We start from the raw sequence: 24383 nt of genomic DNA, 5'->3' as shown, positions 1-24383 counted from the left end.
ATGACCATAGGAATAATAAATGTTGCAATACACAAAACAGTGGCTACCAAATGCAAGAAAGTTATATTGTCTTTTTAATTAGAAAACAAATTTTGGGGCATATGGAAGTCAGAAAATGATACACATTTTAAGTAAAAAGGAGAAGGAGGAAGTTAGTAAAGGTTTATAGGTTAAACTAGTTTGTTTTGCAATCGTGTATGTTGGACTTTTTTTCATTTCCTACTAAAACTGATATGCAGGCCTACTTATTATAACAGAGCATACCATTCAACCTCAGAATGACCTGATTTCTACTTGAGATCAGAGTTACAAAGCATAGTATATAATTAACTTGAAACATTTTCCAGTTTATGCTGGCAGAATTTGAAGACTTAATTCACAAGATTTTACATTAAATACTTCTGCTGTCAAGTTCCAGCATTACAGGCATGAACATTTTAGAAAACTACATTTAAGGATAATTATAAATGTAGCCTAAACGCTTACCTGGATGTGCTATATTCCTGATGAGATCTCTTGGTGTTACTCCGTTCCCATCTAGATGCTGTTGATTCTATAGGTGGAATGCCAGAAACTCCTGAAGTTCGTCTCAGCTGTGATGTTGGCAGGCTATTCCTGCTATTTAATCCCTGGTGAGTAATTTAACCATGGTTAAAATCTATATAATTTAACACATACATTAAAATCGCATTTATTTTTTTGTTAAGACTATTTATTGTTAATTTTTTTATAGTAAAACAGTAAGTATGGTATCTTACATTCACTCTTATTGCTCAAGAAAATAAAAAAGATTCAATCAAATTATTTTGCTTACTAGAAGTAATTCCCTAAATTAAAATATGTAAAGATACTTGTATGCTGAAATCCATGTGGTCCAACAATTACTCTTCAGAGCTTTTAAAAATGGAGATCTTCTAGAGATAGCTGCTGTAGGATTACAGATTCTTTTTCTACACGTCCCAATCATGTGACTACAGTCAGCTCTCCAGCTCTCAGGATAGCCTGAGCTTTTGACAGCTCAGATGCTAAATATTGATGGTGTGAGTATGGTGGAACTTATGGAAAGGATGACACAGAATGCACGTGGTCAGTTTTGGTCCATAAAGGCTCCTTCTCTGCTTCCATACCGGCCCCACAGCACCTGGAAAGCTTCCCAGGCACCTCTTCACTCCCAGCCTGGGAGCTGTTAGTCTGGGCACAACACTGGGAATCTCCATCGTATTTGAACGCAAAGGCCTCTGCAAAGCAGCACAGAGGCACTCAAACAGTCCTGTATGGAAATAACTCAGGACTTACTAGCTCTGCCTTACTGAAATACCCCCAGAAATCCATGTTTAAATAGCAACTAGTAGAACCTAACTAATAGAAAGGATAAGATCACTGAACTGAAACTTCAAAGCCAGCTCTAATGTATCTGCATCCATTCCACAGATAACCTATACATTGTATTTTAAACAAATTAATAAAAAAAAAAAATAATATCTCTCTCACTGCATTCAGTCCACAATCCACGTACTAACTTATCCCTAGATTTGGCCATTCAGTGGGGGCAGGAGGGGGTAGGGATTCTTCTGCATAATACAGATGTATGTAATCAGACCTTGCAAAGTAAAAAGGACGCCAGGAAAAAAAAATGTTTAAAACAAAAAATCCAAAGCAGTATTTGCAGTATTGAGTAAGGTCTACAGGGTCATGTGTGAGGACTAGTGACCCTTGGATACTACCACTTCAAAAGTCTGGCAGAAATAATGACTTTGCAATTTTAAGCTTTGTCAGGTGGTCAAAGATCATACTTAACTCACAGAGCTACTATGTATTTCAAAAAAAAAAAAAAGAAACCATATTGACACAAAAGAGTAGTCTCTTACCCTGAAAAATCAGACTGCTTTGAGTCCTTGATATGGGATGTACCGTGAATCTGTTTGCTTTGCTGCAAAGCTGTAGTCACAACCAGAAAGGTGGAATTGGACAAGCAGAATAAGACCACCACATCTCCCACAGAAACATGCAGCAGTCCTTAACCAGCCCTACCCAAAAGAGAACCCGAGAAGTGTATTCTGTGTGCTGTCATACAATGGTAGCGCTCTCAAGCTGGAGTGCACTCCTCTGTCAATGGACCACAATCTAACCTGCATGCTCTCTACAACATGGGGAGCACAGCTGAAAATCCCTGACTTTGGAGAAGAAAGGTCCACTCCCTGAAACAAGTGCACATTAGCACAATATGCAAAGATGGCCCCAGCACCTGCAATTACTTTTTCTTCTTCCTGGCTACTCTAAGAATAAGAGGAGATATGACAAATTTCCAGAACTTTCCCCTACTAGATAAAGAAGCAGAGAATAAACAAAACAAGGGTAGCAAAGGACTAAGGAACTCCAGATCACTCTATGCTAGCAAAGTCACTGATAATCACCATACAAAGGGGAAAAGTTGCTCTGGAAACAAAATTTAGACTATACCAGAAATCAAAGTTATTATGAGCAGATCCTCCTGGAAACTATGCTAAGGCACATAAGGAGGTGATTGGTGACAGCCAATATGGCTTCACTAAGGGTCAATCGTGCCTGACAAATTTGGTAGCTATGATGGCATTACAGTGTTGGTGGATAAGAGAACAGCAACTGACATCATCTACCTGGACTTGTGCAAAGCATTTGGCACTGTCCCGCATGACATCCTTGTCTTGGAGAGACAAGGTCCTGCACGTGGGCCACAGCAATCCCAAGCACACATACAGGCTGGGTGGAGAATGGATGGAAAGCAGCCCTGAGGAGAAGGACTTGGGGGTGCTGGTGAATGAGAAGCTCAACATGAGGCGGCCATGTGCAATTGCAGCCCAGAAAGCCAACCGCATCCAGGGCTGCATCAAAAGAAGCGTGGACAGCGGGTCAAGGGAGGTGAGTCTGACCCTCTACTCCACTCTCATGAGACCCCACCTGGAGTACTGCATCCAGCCCTGGAGCCCTCAACAGAACAAGGACATGGACCTGTTGGACTGAGTCCAGAGGAGGGCCATGAACATGATCAGAAGGCTGGAGCGTGTCTCCTATGAAGACAGGCTGAGAGAGTTCAGGTTGTTCGGCTTGGGGAAGAGAAGACTCTGGGTAGACCTTATATCACCCTTCCAGTACTTAAAAGGGGCCTACAGGAAAGATGGGGAGGGACTCTTTATAGGTGTAGTGATATGACGAGTGTAACGGTTTTGAACTGAAAGAGGGTAGATTTAGATTAGATATTAGGAAGAAATTCTTTACTGTGAGGGTGGTGAGAGTGGAACAGGTTGCCCAGAGAGGTTGTGGATGCCCCATCCCTGGAAGTGTTCAAGGCTGGCTTAGATGGGGCTTTCAGCAACCTGGTCTAGTGAAAGGTGTTCCTGCCCATGTCAGGGGAGTTGGAACTACATGATCTTCAAGGTGCCTTTCAACTCTAAGCATTCTGTGATTCTATGAAAAGACTTTTATTTTCCAGCAATAACGAGGCCAGAAGACAAGGGATGTGGATACTCAAGTGCTTGCCTGGACAACTTTTACTTGCCTAAAGAGTGAAAATTATTAAAATCATGACTGTTGATAACACCAGAAATCCACCAAGCAGTCTACTGTCATGTGCTAGAAAATCTGGGGACAGTTCAGTCGCAATCGAAGTGAAAAGTCTTTCTATTGCAAAGCAGCCCCGAGATGTTTTTTGTCTGTTTCCTTTTTCTATTTTAGGAATTTAAAGAGACTGATCAGTGAATAGCACAAACTGGGCCATTTATGATTCCCAAGTTGTTGACTAGCAAGAAATTCAGAGTGAAGAGTTAGCATTAGATAACCAGTTATTGCTAGCCCAAGATCTGAATGTCAGTTTCAGTTTCTTTCTTTTCCTTGTTGTTTTTTTTGGGGTTTTTTTTGTTTGTTTGTTTTGGTTTTTTTTTTTTTTTTTTTTTAACTACCAAAGAGAACAGGCAGATCCCCATCACTTATAACTGGATGCACTGTGGAAGACAGTCAGGGAAGAGAAAGATGTACATAATCCTTGGCAAAGGAACAACTTGTTTGAAATATGGAGAAGACCTTTATATTCCAAGTCAGGGATTTTTTTGAAAGAGAGAATGGGAACTTTTCAATATAGTCTAAAAGGTCCCATTTTGAAGAGATACTTTCTTATTATTTTCTTTGGTGTGTCATAATCTACAGTTTGTGCCAACTTACCTGGCTTTTGAAAGAAAGAGAATTTTTTTCTTTCTTGCAGTAACATACATAGAGGTAGAACTTTTGGCTTACCCCTAAACATCTACCAAAGTCAAACATTCATTGAATAATAGTGACAAGCACTGTTTTATCCACCAAGTAAATTAATATACAGAAAAACCCCCGAACTTACAGGAAGAATTACTTTTAGGAAAGAGGAAAAGAGAACAGCTGTGAAAAAACATAGTCTTTCAATCTCACATCATCTTTATAACCAGTCTTCAGCAATGAATACTTTGCATTTCAAACAATTCTGACTAGCGATATAGAAATTTAAAAAATTGTAAGTTACATTTTCACACTCAAATAAATTATATTTTTCACATTGGTATACCGAGCCTTAGCAGTTTTCAAAAAAATCCACAAAGAAAAACATATGCTGAATGATTATGATCCCTACTCAACTGATTTCTGCAGATATCCATGTGACATTCCAAGGCATTTCATACTGCAATGATCCTGCAGGATCTTCCAGAGTATTCTGTAGACACTAAGCTTCTCCCCAAAAGCATTTGTCTTGACAATGGTTCCCAACAGACATTTCACAGGCTGAATCTGGCTCAAGGCAGTTTATTTGGCTCCAAAGAACCAAGCCAACAAGTTGACCAATTTGGCCTCAAGCTGTCAATACCAGGCTACCTTAGAATCATTAGCTCTGGTGCACTGTAGATGACTTTCTACATTTGAATGTTTTTCCACCATGTTCCTTAACATGTCATATAGTAACTACATTCTTGCTTTCACTTATTTACCCTAGATAAGGGAGAAGTGACAGTAGATTTACACACTGGTCCCATAATGTGATGTGCTGTACAGAAAGAAGATATATTTTTCCTTTTATATAGTTGATTTGTTTCTGTCTGACGGCTAGTTTGATGTTTACAAGAGTAAATTTCTTTGGGGAAAAATATCAGTGAAAAAGCCCCACTGACAGTAATTGCCATATCAAGAATGAGGAAGAATCAAGAACAGCCCGGGTTGTGCTGTATCATGAGAATACGTCGTCTTCATTCTATATTTGCTCTTAGTTTTTCTAATCCTGTGTTTATTTTGAGGAATCATGTGTTCAGAGTGCAGACCAGCACTTTTACCTGTCTATGCATCAACCACCTGAATTTGCATTTTTCTACCTATCTACATTTCACTCAATGTGTTTTCACAGCTGCTCTCTTTTGACCTTAAACATAGTTCAAAGGTACTCAAGTGAAGAAACTACTATCCACATAGGAATATTCTTTCCAGATTAATTTTCCTTGATTTTTTTTTTTAAATTGCAACATACATAAATGAAAATTAGTCATTTGACCTTGAGCAACTTTCGATCTCCTTTTTCAGCAGGTTTTTTTCAGGACAGGGGAAGAAACCAGGAAATGGTGTGAATGGACTAGTCTTTGGCCTGCACGTGCCTGAGAAAGCACCAATCAAGCTATTAATGCTTCGAAGAGAAGAAATCACTTGTGGTGGAAGGGATGGGTCAGTCAGGAGGTCTGTTAGCATGCTCCGAGCCTCATTTAGTACTGAAAGATCAACTCCATTTCCACTGCCAGCATTCTAGAATAAATGGAAATGTCGCAAACTATTAACACATAAAAGCATTTCACAGCATTCTAAGTTTTAAATAAGCATCTTATCCATTGCAAATTTGAAAAATATATTTAAAAAAATCAATGCAATTTATTTTTCTTTTAAAGAAAGTATTTGCAGGGTTTTTCACACAATAAAAAAAGTATTTCAGAATTCAACATTAGCTTTCAGTTTATTTTTCTCTATTTGACATAAAGATCTGGTGCAAATTTTTTTGTCTCAATTTTTCATTACTTTGTCTCAGAATTAAACTTAGTATTCTATCTCTTCCAATAATATCAACAGAAATGTTGGTGGTCAAACTGTTAAAAGCCACTTATAGAGGTACAATTTCCACAGCCTCATAACTTTTATTAACCCTGATTCTACTGAAACAAATCCTATCAATTCTGTCCAAAAAGTAATTAGTTTTTATTTGGCATAACTATCTGAACAGGAACAGCATTAGCTGATTAGATGCCACTGCTGATACAAGAGACAGGGGAAGAAACAAGCAATCAAGAAAAAAGGTGAGAACCTGGTACACCTGAGTTCGGTGATATTGCTGGGGAATCACTCCCTAACCTTATGCTAAGGGCTATTTCAAAAAAACCCACTCCCACCTTAGGTATGAGACTGTTCTCATATGCACCACAGAAAGTAGCTCCCTGACAACTTTGTCACAACTGCTAAATATCAAGTCTCTGCTACATAGAGCTAGAATGTACTAGGACAACTTAGATAAATAAAACGTCAAGAGAAAAATTTAAATCTGACAGTTTACAGTGAGCTCTGTACTCAATCACATTTCACAAAAGAAAAATTAGATTCATAATACACTGACCTGATAATAGGGCTTGTACCATTGCTTCAAATCCCAATCCCAAAGTATCATCTGTAAAGAAATAAAAAAAAAAAATTAAAAAAAAGAGGAAGAGAAATAGGTGATATGTGAATGTGGAAAAACAACAATGGAATAAATCTGGATTGTGACGTATCATAAAACGCTGCTCCCTTCATGTATATGTACCTTAGGCCATTTTCTCAGCTAATGCTACCCCAGTAAAAGTCCTAAGGAAGAGTCTGAAGAAATTGTGTGCAACAGAGATATCTTGATGACAGAATAATTATATGGCCTTATTTCAGTATTTCTGGATTGCTTCTAAATCATTTAACATGTACACTAAATTAGGTGGCGAAAGTGCTTTCCTGCTTCTATTCACCTCAACTTACAAAAGCAGATCTATCCTGAAACTTCCAATATATTTCATAATTTTTTTTCTTTCCAGGACCATTCAAACAGTAGCGATTTTGTAAATAAAGTGCAGAAAGCACTACATTAACATCATCTATTTTTTAAAAAGGCTAAAAGCTCCCCAATATCTCAGGTTAAAACCTGGTAATTTTAAAAGCATTTTCTTGCAGGAGGTTTTGTTAGGTTTTCCTTGAATATGGTTACAAATCTACATGTTCTGAATAACTTCACAAAACCCACCAAACCCACAAAAGAACGTCAGCAACACAATCTGAAGATACTATCAGCTTCAAGTACGTCAACAGCACTCACTTAATTTTTCTTCTATACTGACATAAAATAAAAACAACGTACAAGAAATGAAATTCAGACATCTGTTTTGTTTCAAAAGTGTTCAGTATTCATGGCATCTTGACAGGTTCTAATTATTCTCTGATAAATGAATTCATTTGCACAATATGCATTCACAAATTAAATATAAAGATAACCCTTTTTTTTCCTCTTTTCTGCAGCTATAGAACACAAATAAAGTGCCAATACACCCCTTGGTAGTTCATATTCTGCAGTCCTGTAAGTTTAAGTCCTGCTTATTTTTATAGGTGAGAACTATGTTTGGTTTTGTTCCTCTAAGACTAACAGCTCTTTCATGGAGAAAACACTATGTTCCAGGCTGGCACTTGTCCAGCAGAAGGTGCACAAAGTGTCGATAAAGAAATACAGGCTGACGTGTCAGCAGTACCCAGGCAAGGGCAGCACTTAAAGGCTCTTTTTCTCTTCTATTATCTTCATAGAGATACCTCTAAACCATGTGTAAAGTTAATAGTTATGACATCCACTTGCTATGAAAAGTGAAGAGGTTTATCATTAAGCATGTGCTTAAACTGCAAGCAAGGCTCTATCAGAAAGTCCTATTGTGTAAAGCAAGCTGATCTAAATCCAGAATTAAGAATTTAGGAATTTGAGGTTTTTTGTTTCTTAAGTGATTAATCTAGCTACCACCTCCTCATTCTTAAAAAAAAAAAATCCAAAACAAAAAACAAACCAACACCACCACCCCCCCAAACAGACGAAAAAAAACCCCAAACCCAAAAACCTGAGCACAGATGACAACTCTTAGCCTGTCAGTGACAAGCACTAAGATAATGAAGAGCATTATCTGGCCATAAGCATTTTGCGCGATACATTTGGTTTTAGCGTGATCATTGTCAAGATGAAGGGGGTTTTCTTCCATAACAAACTAGAATGAGTTGTCCATCCGGGCTGGTTGGGTTTTGGTTTTTTTTGTTTTTCTTCATTCTCAGGTTTCTCTTTCCAGACTGACATTTATTTACTGTATCAAACACAGGTAAATCTTTTGATTTCATTCTGTCCTCCTAAGCTCAGACACAGAGACGGCATTAATCTGCTTCATTGACTTTTGACTCAACCAGCAACAAAGATCAGATGTCCACATGAGTTTAGCTGTATTAGCAACCTTTGATACTAATGGTCCACGAAGTTGCGTCAGCTTGCTTGCAATCTTGCAACTTCCAGTAGCAGACACAAAAGAGGTTCCCCTTCCCCCAGCTCTTCTAATATTTTATTTTTCTTTTAAATATGTGGTATGTTAGCTAACTTTATTTATTTGTCGTAAATGAGATCTTAATAAAATACCTATGCTCTTGCTAACTCCAGAACATTGCTGTAGCAAACCTTTAACTGCAACTACATTTACTGATGCAACCTCCTTTATTCATCCTTTAAACCACTGGGAGCTTTTGTGTACATGTATGTACACACATGCAAACTCACATAAGCTATACTGTTATAATTTTGGGGGGCAATCTATATGACTAAAAATGTTCAAAACCTTCCTTTTGGCTTTAGCCCTCCTACAGTAAAGAAATAGGCTCAAAGTTGCAGAGCCAGAAAATATTCAATGGAAACTGTTACTGCTATATCTTGTGTCACCCAATATACACAAGGTAAAATAATGTACGCAGCTCATGCAAAATGTACTTCCAGTGCAAATAATGGTTTGATATTCTAAATTACAGGGCACCATTTTATACACAATTTTATTTAAATGAAAAATTGCACAGCTTGGATTCACGATAGAAAACTTTCTGCTTTCATTTAAACCAGAAGATTTAAGCTTCTCCACTGATACCGATTTTGCAGCAAAGAAACTAAAGCAGTTTCGAAACAACAGAACCTAAGATTACCTCTATGTTGCCAACAGATTATTATTTTTTAAAATTCACTATACATCACCATTAATTAGCAGACATACCTCCTGAGAGAAGACAGGTGTAGTATATTACCACAGCTAGCAGGATACCACAGTCTATATTAGCTGTAAAATTTTCAGGGCTCATTCCATGTGTCACACATTGAAGCAAATAATAAAATGAAAATTTTAGGCACAAAGTAGCAATCTCTTCTACTAAGCACAATGGAAAAAATGCAGATCATTATACAATGAACGTTTTTCTGTGGTAAATACAACTTGGTACATCTCTACACTAATCAAATCCTTACTGGTTAATAATGAAAGGGGGGTTATTACCTTTTCTTAGATGCTTACAACACACCACAAGATGGCACTCAAATCCAGAAAGCGTCCCCCACAAAAACAATTTCAGGAGAGAGGAACAGAAACCAGCAGCATATTCCTTAACGGAACTTCTGCAGAATTGAAATGGTTTGAAGGACAAGGGGGGGGTGTGACAGTTTCAAAGGTTAACAGCTGACAAATTCTGCTTCTCGACAAAAACTTCTCTGTTCAAAAAAAAATTTACTTCTTACCATTCTATTCAGAAACTAACGATAAAGAAACTGTACTTTGTTTCTCACTACCTACCAGACTTAATTTAATTAGCCTAACTCCATGCCTTGCGAGTTAAACCTGGAATACTAAAAAAGCAACATTTTTGGCATTATTTTTGTTGAGTGTCTGGCAGTCAAAGCTTTAATTAATTACTGTGGATCATCAACAGAAGTTAGAAAGTATTCCCAGAGTTGCATTAATCTTACAACAGGAGTAAAAATGATACAGTTTATTTTGACATAATGTGAGCAGACAAACAGACCTTAAAATAGGTCTTAGGCAGAGCAATTTTTGATTTTGCAACCATAAGACTTGTTGCAGAAAGATCTGTACTCTGTAATACTAAGATTTTGTAACCCCATTGCACATAACGTTCTTCCTCACCTCCTCTAAGAAGAAACACCTGACCTAGGAGGGACTTGAGCCATAAAAGTTCCAAGCTACAACTTAAACCTCTGCTTTGGCTTAAACCACACGCTTTGGCTTTTGAGTGGCCATTGTCAGTGCCAACATGCCAGCAATTAGACACCTGGGAGCTCCTCTGAAAATAAAACTGCTCTGATATTGCAGATGAATTTCTGAAAGGTGAGAAATGTATAGCTCTCCCCCCATAAACATGTACACGAAACTATCAGTCAGCTTGGAGGAGAAGTTCTCATAACAGCCTGACTCTAACCCCAGAGTCTACCAAGTCCATCCAAAGAGCAATGATCACACTTTCCTGGTTTTATATAATCACCTGTCAAGTTGATCAGGGTTTTGAAGGTCAGTTAATAAAAAGAAAACAAAACCCCATGCATAACCCAGTTCTTTAACAGTCAGGGACCCTATTATGTTTAACTATAATCATTGAATCTATTAGCATATGAAATAAATTTCAACACAGTTAAAAGAAGACAAGCCAGCTTACAAAAACCCTTTAAGTACAAGTGACCTTTTCTGATTTGGTTACCATCAGCCAGTGATGGGTTTAGTTCAGGCTGGAACATGCCACTCAAAACAGGCTAAGAGTATCAACAGAAAGAATTTACATCACTAGAAATATATTTTTTTAAGGCTAAAAAAGTTGTTAAATCTCAACAAATTCTCCACAGAGTAGCTATTCTGAAGAATATCTATCTATATATATATATTCAGTTATATGGATGTCTCGTCAAATCTAAGGAGATTTTAAATACTTATCACTTACTGAAAACACGCAGGAAAATTAACAGTAGGCATCAGCGATTACTCTTTGTTTATATTTTCTCAAACAATGAAAGCAATATTTCCATATAGTCCAGAGGAATTACCATGCAACTTGAACACAGGAATTTCAGAATCAACTTATCTGACACTGTTTTTAATCCATCTATTCACTGGGGGTCTGGGGGAGGGGGGGGGAAGAGGTGAAGGCCCTGATTGTTCTGATTATTAAATATCAACCCAAGAATTACCAAAACTTAAGGATGGCACTTTTGCAAAGCACATGTTGTTAGCAATATCAGAAACATTTGTTAAAAAAGTACACAAGGTAATAGTAATAAAGGCCTTCCCTAATACAGCTTATCGTTCAAACAGCAACAGGAACAATATTAATTTCTAAAAAGAAAATGGAAAAAAGTGCTCCTCTGAGAAGCTTATAGTCTAAATAAGCGAGAACCAGTGAGAAATGGCAGAAGACAGTCAATGAAAACCGACAGAGCCTCAGGATTTTTTGGTTTGGTTTTAATGATTTTTCTGCACAAAAAGTTATCTTTCCTATCATGGGGCAGCCAGTGTTTCCAGGGCCTGCAACAGATGTGTCTTTCAGAAGCGAGTTGATGCCGTGGAGGGTGGAGCTCTTTTGGATCTTCTTTGCATGAGTGCCACAGCTCCATTTGGCTCAAGTCACGTTTGAGGAGTATTTTCAACTTCTAAAGGTTTAAGTGCAATAAAAGCCCATTTTCTGAAGTTATAAACCACTAAAATTACTATAAAAGTACACTAAGTGTTTTTAAACACTTTAAAGAAAAAAAAAGCTTTAATGCTCAACTCAAACTCTATTTGGCTAGGTAACTTTGTAATGATATTTTCAGAATAATTTAACTTATAAAATACAAAATCATATCATCCCAGCTACTCAGGAATTACTTGTGTTTGTGCAAAGTTATACTCAGGACAATATTCATACTTATGCTGAGATTTAAAATACATGGCTACAAAAAAAAAAAAATTGTTTCAGAGCTTAGAAATCTAAAAGTCAATTTTAAAACTAGAATATAAATACTACATACATGCCATACCCTAAGCTGAAATGTGCACACCATCTAAGGCCTTACACAATGTTAAGATTTGTAATATTGCTGTTTGATTTCCTAAACTAGGTAAGTGGGAAGTTTTAGTTTCAGTGATGATACTATTCAGGAGATTCAGCATGTGCTTTAATGCTTGTTAAGAAAAGAAAACTTGTCCTATTTGACAACGCCCATTCACATTACAAGCTCCAAAATTTTAATGGAGAAAAAATGAGTACAAAAATTAGTTTCTACTTCTGACCAAGTCTTTCATTGATCAAATATAAAAGATTCCTAGTTGCTAGTAGCATATGTTTGACACCATTAGGCATTAGCTCCGTAAATAAGTATTTCCATAGCAACCAAGCATGGAATTAACTAAACAATGAAACCAACACCATAGCAACTTGATTCAGAAATCAACTCTATAAAAAAATCACCTCATTCAAAAGCAAAATTCTACAACCAGATGAGAAACTAATTTATTGTAAAATATGAAAAAGCTTACATTACATATCCATTCCTTTTCATGACTGCTTTTGAAACAAGACTGATACTAGATTGATCGCTTTTATTTCTAAATTAGTCTTTTGTAACAGCTTACAATCAATTAGGTTTTTAAACCCATGTAATTCAATGATACAAAACCAAACACAGCAGTATACAAGCTATAAGTCTTGTTTTATTTATTTATTAGGATTTTTCCCCTCCCTGTGCAGAAAAGGTAGATTTTGAAAAAACGTATGTTATTAAGTGGTTAAATTGTATTCAGTATGAAACTAAAGGTGATACAACCAAAGAATGAGTCCGCCAAAGTAGAGGTAGCATTATTTAGATAACACATACAACGTTCTGTTGTGAAATCTTGCAGTCCAGAACAACAGCCACTTGAGTAGATTATTGTAATCAAGACAAAATACAGCACTTGGAAAAGCATTCAATATGATACTTAAGGCATTTAGAGTCATGATGATATTTCTCCACCCCCTAAACCTTCCCACAAAAATAAATAGGACAGGAAAAAACGAGGATATTTTTTGATTCCCAATACTTATCACTTCCTGACTCCATACAATGTATTTATCCAAGGCTGTAAAATGGCTAATAGGTTGGGAAGTCTGCAGATAGCCACAATCTTTAAACAGAAACTGAGTGTGCTTTCATGGTTCTGAGGTTTGGATACATGTACTGAAGGAAACGGTCATATTCCCTACCCTACACTCTGTCATTGACTCTGCTGAACTCTTTCATAAAAGGCATTATATTCACTTTTTTTCAGAAATATAAAATCTTTCAATTGAAAGATACTTGCTTCTACTTAGTTGCTTTAGTAAACACTATTCTATACATTGAATAGTACCTGCGACATACTTGGCTGGACACATCAGAACAACACTAGTACATACAGATGTTTGGCCACCATAATGTCTTCACCAGACTCCACAGTATTCTGACCTCCCCTGCAAATACAAGAGCTGCACCTAAGTAAACTTTAACAAGTCACTTTAGAGTCTTCATGTGTCTAGTTACTGTTTTCAGTAACTTTGTCCTCAGCACAGATACAAAAACAGAGCAAAAATGCTCCACTGTTATGCTGAAGTTTCAAATAAGCCTTCAGCAAGCTTATTCTTAAAGTTAACATTACCCCCTGCAAGCGGAAAAATACTTTTTGTTTGGTTGGGGTTTTGTTTCTTTTTTATGCTTTTTTTTCATTTGTTTGTTTTTAAAAAGACATGCTACTTCTGCTTTGTAACCAGGAGTATCAGCAGGTCAGCTTCTACTTTGTCTGCTGTAGAAAGTTTTTAGTTTTCTTATGGCTTGTTATGTTTGTTCCAAACTTCCTTTTAATATTTTTTAAGATCTTCAAATGTTTCAAAAAGGTTCTAAAAGGTGTTTTGTCTATCAATGGAAAGTAGGGGGTTTTTTTCTTATGTAGGTAATGAAAAAAACTGGCTAAACCCACACTTAGGTCATTTCCTGTTCCTTCTAGGTTTTGTCAGACTTGCACATCAGAGTAAAGGCCAACCAGTAATTTATGGCAACTGGGGGAGGGAGGGCAGAGGGAAAAAGCCTGCTATGTGCAGATCCTTTAATTGCCCATTATAAGCATTTTCCTTTCGAGCATGTGGTTCTAATCACCATCAAAGAAAAGAAATAGTGCTAGGTGGATTACTGCTCTGATCCGGTATAGTTGCTTTGGTGTTCTGGCATTCTGTACTTCTTTTACTGTCATCCAAAGCCTAAAACCATTTTTTAAAGTTGTGTTTATTTTACAAAAAGCAAAATCTAGAAATTGCTCCCAATACATCCTTTTCACATTTACCTATTGGCATTATTTTACAATTACACATAGTAAAAGCCTTCACTGCTATGTTGACACACTGTTAATGTATCATATTGGAACAGACGGAGAGAGCAACCTTAAATTTTATCTTTCTGCAATAGAAGGATGTGCACAAAACTTATGCTGGAGCATTTTACTGTATGCTGATATATTCTTAATGCAGTAACTAAAAACACTTACTAGAGATGAACATATTTTCCCCCTCTATTGACTTAAATTTTTCAATCAAGTGGGTTTTTTCCACCTATTACACTAGAGACATAAAAATGAAACTCAGATCTTTTTCTTTTCAGCAAACAAAGAGAAACTACTTCACATGACAATCGTTTGGGGTTTTTTTCAGCACTGAGCTAAGGAAAAGGAGATATTGAATTTTTCACAAAGATTTTTATCACGACTGTCTCTTTAAAATCTCATAGATACACATTTACCCTCTCTCCCCAAGTCCCTCTCTAAATAAGCAGCATAAAACGAAGCTGTACAACTCTCTCAACCAAAAATTAACATGAATGTGAGAATGGCTCCCATCAAATGAATTAGACCAAATGATCATCTAGTCCAGTATCATGCCACTGACAACAGCAGCTACCTCAAGATAAGAATATTCTGAAGTAAGCAGTGCTAATTCTCAGAATGTTCTTTCAGCCTCAGCAACACAGCTCAGGGAGCTTTATGTTGTATGTCTTTGTATATTACAAAGGTCAATAGATTTTTCACCTTTGCATTTCTCTGATCATCTTTTCAGAATCCACGTAAACTTCTGACAGATCCAGTATTATATATGAAGGCATTTCACAAGTTAAATACAGATTATGCAAAGGTCCCTTTCATTCTGAATCTGTCAATGCCAAATTTGTACAGTGAGGAAGCAAACAATCAGCAACACTTTCATGCAGTCTACCCACTGAACAATTTGGTTTTGCAAAAGCTTATAGTTGTTCTCCAGCTAACTTCAGGCACAAGAGAATTTTTTTCAGACTATGAGGCTGTATTTTCAAACCCCTCATTCAGAGGGGTTCATTCAGAGACACAGCACCTTCAGAGTAGCGAAACCTCTAATTCTCTAAACACCATCACTTTTTTATTTGATTGCATTAATTACTCTTAAGGATTTTCATTTACAAAATTGCCACAAAGTTCAAGCTTTACACAAATCAGTGTTGTTTTCTTTGAATAACTTGATGATGATGAAAAAGAAACATTACAGGGACTGAAGTTAGGAAAGTAAGCTGAAAGGAAATGGTCAAGAAGCCAAAGAAGATATTATGTCATAAAGGAAAGTAAATATTGCTGCAGTGCTGTGGTTGGAAGTTATACACAGGGACTGAACTAACTAAATTCTCAGTTGCTCAAGCTAAAGAATTAAAAGCAATAATTTAAAAACAGATGAGACAGTATAATTATGAATCTGATTACAAGAGCAATTGTTAGCAAAAGTTAAATCAGTACTAAAAAAGAAATCTCTTAATGGACAAGTTTCTGGTTGAAGTGCCAGGAAACACAAGATGAGATCTCTAGGGGAAAAAAATACTGAAACTCTGAAGAACGTAATACAGATTGCTGTCGGAAACAAAGAAGAACAAGGGAATGCAAAGTGCTGCATTCTACAGAAAGTGCCAATTTACTTTTTTCTAATGTATTCATGTTAATACTTTAGTTGGCAGCTTTGTAAGCAGCTGAGAAAAATCTCAAACAGCAGCAGATTTGAAAAATCATAGAAAACTTTTTCCACATAGTAATGTTGTGATGCTGTTCTAAATGAAAAAGAAAGAACAATGACGACTTCCCACTTGTAACATTAGATGATGCCTAGATTAAATAAAAATACTTGGGGAGATCCACTTTGTCCCCCAAACAGCAAGTCCTGCATAGATCGCTGTTTATGTCAGGCTTATCTTGCATGTGCAACATGAACAAAGGAGTCACCACTAGCAGTACGGGGAAGGCCACATACAGTGTTCCACCTTGCTTTATGATAAACTCATCTGTCTAGGAAGAGACCAAGCAGTCAGACACCTCTAGTAGTTGTTACCAGTTACTAATCTTGTTGTGAAAAAGTTCTCGATGAAAAGATTGAGGGATGAACAAGCTCGGATTTCAGTTAAGAGAGAAGAAGAATCCCCATCACCAGAAGTCATTGTGAAATGCTATGTTTTTCATAACATTTAACAGTACATCCTCCTGAAATAGATTAACTTTATGTAGATATAAGCCAATTTTCACACAGCCTGTTTTCACTCCAGTGTTTTGACTTACTCTCCAAGCCACCTCACCATCCTGTTCATAGAGCACAAGTTACAGTTATGTACAACATTCTTATTGCAAAGGTTTCTAAATACAGGCATATGAAATTCTGGCACAAAAGAGAATCGTGAAAAATAGTGAAGTTGATTTGTTCCTTATTCTAAATAACCTACTGACTGACTTTTGTTTCTATAATAGGTTTTTCTATGATTTTGATGAGTGAAATTGATATGCCCCCAAATAATCAAACCTGATGCTATATCAGGTTGCATTGATCTTAAAAATACCCAGACTTAACACAATTATTTTTTAATTTCATTTTGGCTGCATGACTAAGATGAAGAAAGTAATATGGAAGAAAGAGGTCAAAATGGGTCAATGGTCTTCCAGTGAATGTCAGATAAGAAGAATAGCTTGCCAGCCTTTCCTATAGAAGCAGAAAAGTATTGGGATGTTCTTTAAACTGCAAGAAATGTTTAGAAAAATCATCACAGTAGTGCAAGTTACATAAATGCCTACAGAGAACAACATTGGCAGTGAGAATATAGTTGGCCATTTGGGACAAGTATTATTTACAATAAAGTTGCAGTGTAGCATGCCCAATAAATCCATCAAATATTATAAATACATGCAAACTAACTTCTCCTTTGGGAGCACCACTAATTTTTTCATTTCTCAGCCTTTTTCTAATAGCCTTTAATGTGTTTGCTATCAAGTCTCTTTCAAACTATGTTTTCAAAATAGCTATTAATGAGAGGAACCTAACAAAACCAAGTCTACGCTCATCTTTGACTAATTCTATTTTCATAAATTCAACTCTTAACTAGCATCTCCTAGAACTTGCATATCTTTTTTTTTTTTTTTTTTTTTAAAACAGAAAGGGGAAAATACCTAGAATTTAAAACTAACATTAACCATAGAAAAATAATGGGATGCCAAGATTCCCACCAATATCTAAATAGAAAAATACTGTCCCAATAAGGCAAGCAGAAAAGCCTTTACAACACCCATCAGACCATTAGTAATTGGCTATTCCATTTAAAAAGAAACCTCATAATATTTATGAAAAAGGCAAATAGTTGTATAGTTTTGGGTGTGTTGTTTTTTGGTTTGGTTTTTGGGGTTTTTATTATGTTTTTTTTTTTAAAACCGAAAGCTATACACCTTATGCTTTAAAAACAAAGGGGTTTTCCATTACAGGAAGTATAGATTTCATTCTAAAGTTAATACATAAAACAACTATATTCTATAGCATTTAATTACTATCTTTACACTGAAATGTAGCAATTAGAATTTTTTCTCTGTTTGAGTATTTTTAATGTATCGGTTAACTTACAACATTCAAAATGTATATATTAGTCAAATACCCTTGTAAAGCACATACAAACTAAACTAGGAGATAGACTGGCCAAAATAAATAATCAAATATTTAATCATGCCTGATCCAACACATGAAAGATAAGATTTTATTATAGTAACCTTCAAAGGAGTAAAATCTGTACAATGTGGTATAACCAATCACAAGTTGTGTTTTGTACAACACGACTAGAAACTAGCAGCTATAACATCAGCTTTTAAAGGGATCCAGAAGAATGTGGGGAAACTGTCAGAGGAAATGGACAAAACCTGGGGGATGGGGTGGGAGAAACCTCACAAAATGAATTTATAGATGCACCATTTAAGAAAGACATTGAAAAAAATAGTAGGATTTTCATACATGGATACCATGCCCAACAAAACTCCTGGACTCCTTTGAAACAGACTGCACATACCAATAAAAGTGAACAAGTCAGCCTGTATACTTTGATTCAAGACAAAATAAAACAAACAAATGAAAAAAACCAAACAAACAACTTTGACACAGTCTCCCCTTAGTGCTCCTGAAGAAATCACATTTACATGGGAATGTAGGAGTGGCTCGCCTCTAGATTAGCAATTTATTAAAACATAGAAAGTAAAGAATAAGAGTAGAAATTTCACAAAAAGAAAAAAAAATGCCAATAGAGACTGCCTCAAAGATTCAAGCTAGGATGTATCTTAATCAACCCACTCAAAATGAATTGAAAAGGCAATAGAAGTCTGAAGTGTCAACATGCAATGACGACACAAAATTCCTGAGGATAGTCAGAAATAGAGCTAATTGTGAAAAAGCATCAAAAGATCTGAACATAGAAAGTAAATAGGGAATAAGATACTGCTGAAATTCAGTACTAACTAATGAGTAAATCCTGAGAACAAAAATAAATTCTAAACTATACAGAAAGCTGGGCTCATATTATGTCAATAGTAAACAGGAAAGTGATCTTGAAGTCATTTGCATCAGCCCAATTCTCAGATGTTAAACGAAATAGTTAGAAAAGGAAGAACAAACAATACAGAAAAAACAGTGTCACTGCATAAATCCATTCTACACCCGCAGTCCGAGTGCTGTATGTAGATGTAGAAGTACAGAAGAAATAAAAAAGGACAGGATAGTAAGAGAAATCAAAGATATGGGGCAGCTTCTACTGCGAGGAGATACACAGACTGGCATCCCTCAAGCACAAGGAAAACAGAGGGTTATAACAACGCTCTATAGTTACCAAAGTTATGGAGAAGGTAAATACAGAATGGTTAGTCAGTACTGTTCACAAGCACCTGAATGAGGGCCATGTAATTAGATCATCTGGCAGCAGGCTTAAAGCAAGCCAAAGTAGGTATTTCTCACACACTACATAATTAAATTACTGCAGTCATTGCTGCAGGTTTTTACAGAAACTAAATGTAACCAAAGATGTTAAAAAAAGTTCACAGAGACTGATCAATCCATGGCTACTCACCACAGCCCAGACATAGCCTCTAGCTAAGGATGGCCCACACTGTATTTTGACGAAACATGGCAGAGAACCCCAGAGGGGAAAAAAAACCACTTCTGAAACAAACACTACTACTGACTGTTGTTAAAGATAAAAAGCCTGGTCTGGGTGGACCAGTTTGAGATCATCTCCAATTAACATAAAATGAGTAATTATAAAAATGGACCCATCTTAGCAATTTCCCTAGTTGCAGGAAACTGTACTATCCTTTTGTTTCCTTGGAAAGTTTTGTCTGAGGCCTGGTTATGGAGTTGCTTCTCTCTTCCACCTCTGTCTGAACTAGAGGTCTCCAGCTCCTTTCTGTAAATCTCATTCTTCCTCCACTCTTGTAGTCTGGAAGCTTCTCCTCTTCCCCCCACCCAGTATGCTCCCAAGAGCAGCAGCAGTCTCCCACTCCCTCCAGAGAGCTCCACATGACCCAGTCATTCCCTTTAAAAGAAATATAGTTAAAAAGAAATACACTATCCACCAGATTTGTTTATATTACAGCAAATATGACTTAATCCATTTGTTCCATTTGGTGAATAACTGACACTAATGAGCTAGCCCTCCTCCATTAATAACTATGTACCTTCTTCAGAACTTAAGACAGATCAAAGAGCTTGGAAAACCTCTATTACATGTCTTTTTCAGACTTTTTATATACATGTTTATACAAACATATATATACATGTATACACACAAACTCTACAGAAATGGGTATATAAAGTATCTAATCACATTATGAAAGTTTCTTAAAACATATTATTGCACTAACAGTGTTATCACCTCCATCATACTAGAGCATCAGCAAACTCAGTAACACAACAAAATGAATGAAGAAACACTAAAATATAATCTTGCATAATGCTCAGAAAATCCATTGAAAAAGTAAGCTACAGAACTTTTGCTTTTTTGTTTCAAGCATCTCAACTTTATTTCTCTTTACTTTTTTCAAAATGTGAATATCAAGCTGGTAACTAAAAATAATCAGGACAACAATAGTGACAAATAAGGAGAAGAGCAGCACTTCCAGCAGCACTGTTCTCCAAGCAATAGAATGCAACATAAAATATTAAAATAAACACAAAACTGAACCAAGCTGCAGAAAGCAAGCCAATAAAGCTGAGAACTTGCTTACAATTATACTAAACTAAATAAACACATTCATGAATCTATTATCAGCACATCCAATTAGAACCTACTTTTTGAAGATCAGAGTAAATTGCAAGTCTAACCTGAAGATGACAGGCCCTCTCACAACTCTAACTATACTTGCTTTAAAAGGCAAAAGGTATATGCCGCGAAATTGAACACTGTATCACCAAATACCTTAAAAGAACCCAAATTCAGAAAAGGTGTGTAAGAATTCTTGAGATTAGCACTTTCCTTAAAACTAGCTAGTGACCTGCAGAAGCTGTATTTGAATTTTAAATTAAAAGGTGTTTATTACTAATTACAGTCCTAAATAAACTAAAGTTCAGTTCTTTCCCCCTTCTTCATCGTCCAATAATTTTGCTATTACTGCTTGGAGAGAAACTAGATGAGCAGCAGCTTGAGAGAGAAAAGAGAAATAAGGAAGAACTAATATTCTGGTGAGATTCTAAATTACCATTACTTAACTTGCTTTTTTCCTTCTAAAGGATTATTTCATATTTTAAATGCATTTTACAGACTGCTCAGATTGTCATTCAAAGGTCCATGATCTGCTCTACCTACATAATTGCTTATTTTTTAATTTGAATGGTGATGGCTGATGATCATATGAGCACATTCCACTGTACTGGATCAAAGAACCTGAAAGAACAGGTTTTAAATGTAAGTTTACAGGTCTTCTTAAATAAAGACAGTCATATGACAGGGAAAGTGGAGAACAGCAAGTCTTCAAGTGAAGGGTATTTTCTTCTTTTTAATCATGCTAGATTTCTTCAGGTCTATCACTATAGCATTTTCTTTGCCCAACTGCAAATAGCATAATGTAAGGTTAAACTACTTTTATTCTCATATTCAAGTGGTAATATTTTGAAGTAAGGATAACCAAAATAACCAACATCGTAATCCCCTGAAAAGTAGTGGTAAATAAATACAGAATATTTGTTTCTTCACTCCAACTATATTACAGCAAATGATCTGTATTAAGACAGAAATAAACAGAATTTATATAAAAAAAAGCTCTATTTATGCTAGTGGAACTGGAGAGAAAATCACTGACATGTAAGTTCATGTCATGGATGCTATTGAAAATAAAGATACTTTACAGATCAAATGTTTCAAACAAAAGATTAAAGTCAGGGAGCCATAAATTCAGAAATGCAAAAACAGATTGACAGAACCTTGTCTGAAATATATGGAAAGAAGGAGTGATTGTTTCTACATTACCTTTTCTGCCTTTTATTTATTTATTTTTAATCCTCATTTCAGTCTGTCTGTTATCATGTCTAACTTTTGTGCATTTGTTTCTGTCAGGGACAGGCAGCTGGCCTGTAAGGGCAATTAGATCAGCAAGACACAGGCTAATTGCCATACATATTTCCAGGGATTCTGACCCAGACATCAGTCAGTAGGAAGCAGATGTCAGGAAAAACAAACAAACAAACTAAAAACTCCCCCAAATTTTGAGGAAGATAGACTTTAAAAAAAAAAAAAAAATAAACAAACGTAACTCACCTGAAAATCGCCAGCAGCCTTTGTTGATTTTTTTCCAGCTTTCACATTTTTACAAGAAAAAACAAACAAAACCACACAACAGTTTGCCTTTATTTCAACCCCCTCTGTCCTTCAGAGCATTATGATCTGAACCCTTCCAGGTCTACCTATGCAGTGGTGCTTTCTTGGTCACTGAACATGGTTAGGTGGGTATCAATCAGAAATGGTAACGCTCATTAAAGACCTATTACTAACTCCAGGTTAATACAAACGGGCAGCATACGCTTCTTTGGAGCTCTGTGATGGCAGTTGCCTGGGTTTCCTGTGCTTCAATTATGCTACCAATTGCTGAAAGTATCTTCTAACACTGCAGAAGTAAGTGCAGCCAGGATAAGCTTTAACAGCACAAGATAAAACAGGAGACACACAAAGTTATGAAATATTAGGCCCAAAGGGACTAATTTTATTCTTTACTTACATAGGACAGAACAGATTATAGTAATTTCTGCACCCATCCCATAACTACCAAGTGGTTTACTATAAAGCCTATTTTTTGTGATGTCTGGGTCTTTTCAAGGAAGCTAATTCTAGTTGAAAGAGAGTACATGTGAATTAATGTTTTGAATATGTCCTCTAGATTATTTCATATACAGCCTAACTAGGAGTGCTCTAAATCACCTCATCTCTATGGACTGTGGGAGTACAGAAAACCCATCCTCCCAAAATTAATGTTATTTAAAAAAATAATTCTGAACACTTACAGCAAGATATAATTTATATCTATCTTCAGATTCCAACTTCCTTCTCTCCTTGAAAAGAATATGCACATACCTACAGTATAAAGAGGGATGGGATCCACCTGTCTAGATGTTGCAAAGGAATCTCTGGCAGCAGGCTGGCCAACTTGGTGAGGTAGGCTTTAAAATGAAGCACTTGGGGGGTGGGGTCCAAGGTGGCAGTGCTGACCCCAACTTATCCAACTGGGGAATAAGCCAGGCCAACCAGACCAGTGACAAATATTCCTTAGCTGACTCCCAAGATGAGATCCAGAAGGCCAACCACCTCAAGGGTGCGTATGGCTGTGGTGGGTCCCCTTGCTCCCCTCCAGGGAAACCTGCACGCTCGATTACCTCTCCAAAATGCCTGTACACCAACGCATGCAGCATGGGGAATAAACATGAAGAACCAGAGATCTGTGCATGGTTGCAGGGCCATGATCTCATTGCAACTACAGAGACACGGTGGGATAGCTCACATGACAGGAATGCTGTCGTGGATGGCTACGTACCTTTTCGAAAAGACAGGCCAGCGGAGCAAGGTGGTGGAGTTGCGCTCTGCAAGAGAGCAGTTGGAATGTATCGAGCTCTGCCTAAGGGGTGGGTGAAGAACGCATCGAGACCTTATGGGTCCCCTTAAGGGGGAGGCTAATATGGGAGACACTGTTGTGGGTTTTTACTACAGACCACTAGATCAGGAAGAAGAAGTTGGTGAGGCCTTCTACAGACAGCTGGAAATAGCCTCACTATCACAGGCTCTGGTTCTCATGGGGGACTTCAACCACTCTGATACTTGCTGGAAAGGCGACACAGTCCAGGAGGTTTCTGCAGAGCATTCATGATAACTTTTTGACACAGGTGGTGGAGAAACCAACAAGGAGAGGCACGCCACTGGACCTTGTGCTGACAAACAAGGAAGGACTAGTTGGGGATGTGAAGGTTGGGGTAGCCTTGGCTGCAGTGACCATGAGATGGTGGAGTTCAGGGTCCCGTGTGGAAGAAGCAGGGCAAAAAGTAGAATTACAACCGTGGACTTCAGGAGAGCTAACTTTGGCCTCTTCAAAGACCTACTTGTAGGCATCCCATGGGCTAAGGCTCTACAAGGAAGGGGGGTGCAAGAGAGCTGGTTAACATTCAAGCATCACTTCCTCAAAGCTTACTTCCTCCAAGCTCAAGATCAGTGCATCCCTAGGAGCAAGAAATCAGGCAAGTGTCCAGATGATAGGGCCAGGCTCTTTTCAATGGTGCCCAGAGACAGGACAAGGGGCAACAGGTACAAACTGGAACACAGGAAATTCCATCTCAACATGAGGAAAAACTTCTTTACTTTGAGGGTTACAGAGCACTGGAACAGGCTGCCCAAAGAGGTTGTGTAGTCTCCTTCTCTCTCTCTCCTATTTAAATGTTCTAACAAATGAAAGGCA

The 24383-nt window shown here is 37.0% G+C and overlaps 1 protein-coding gene across 1 annotated transcript in view; it reads right to left on the bottom strand.

Annotated features, from left to right (window-relative positions):
- The window catches only part of PDE3B (phosphodiesterase 3B, cGMP-inhibited), a 93739-nt gene that overhangs the window by 18644 nt on the left and 50712 nt on the right, over positions 1-24383 (bottom strand). The window contains 4 exon segments of the mRNA XM_009890980.1: positions 487-629; positions 5540-5577; positions 5580-5784; positions 6641-6691. Of these exon segments, the coding sequence (XP_009889282.1) occupies positions 487-629; positions 5540-5577; positions 5580-5784; positions 6641-6691 (437 nt within the window).

The sequence above is a fragment of the Charadrius vociferus genome, unplaced genomic scaffold (genome assembly GCF_000708025.1).
Source record: "Charadrius vociferus isolate BGI_N301 unplaced genomic scaffold, ASM70802v2 scaffold248, whole genome shotgun sequence".
NCBI classification, from domain to species: Eukaryota; Metazoa; Chordata; class Aves; order Charadriiformes; family Charadriidae; genus Charadrius; species Charadrius vociferus.
This window is presented reverse-complemented; position numbering and strand designations above follow the sequence as displayed.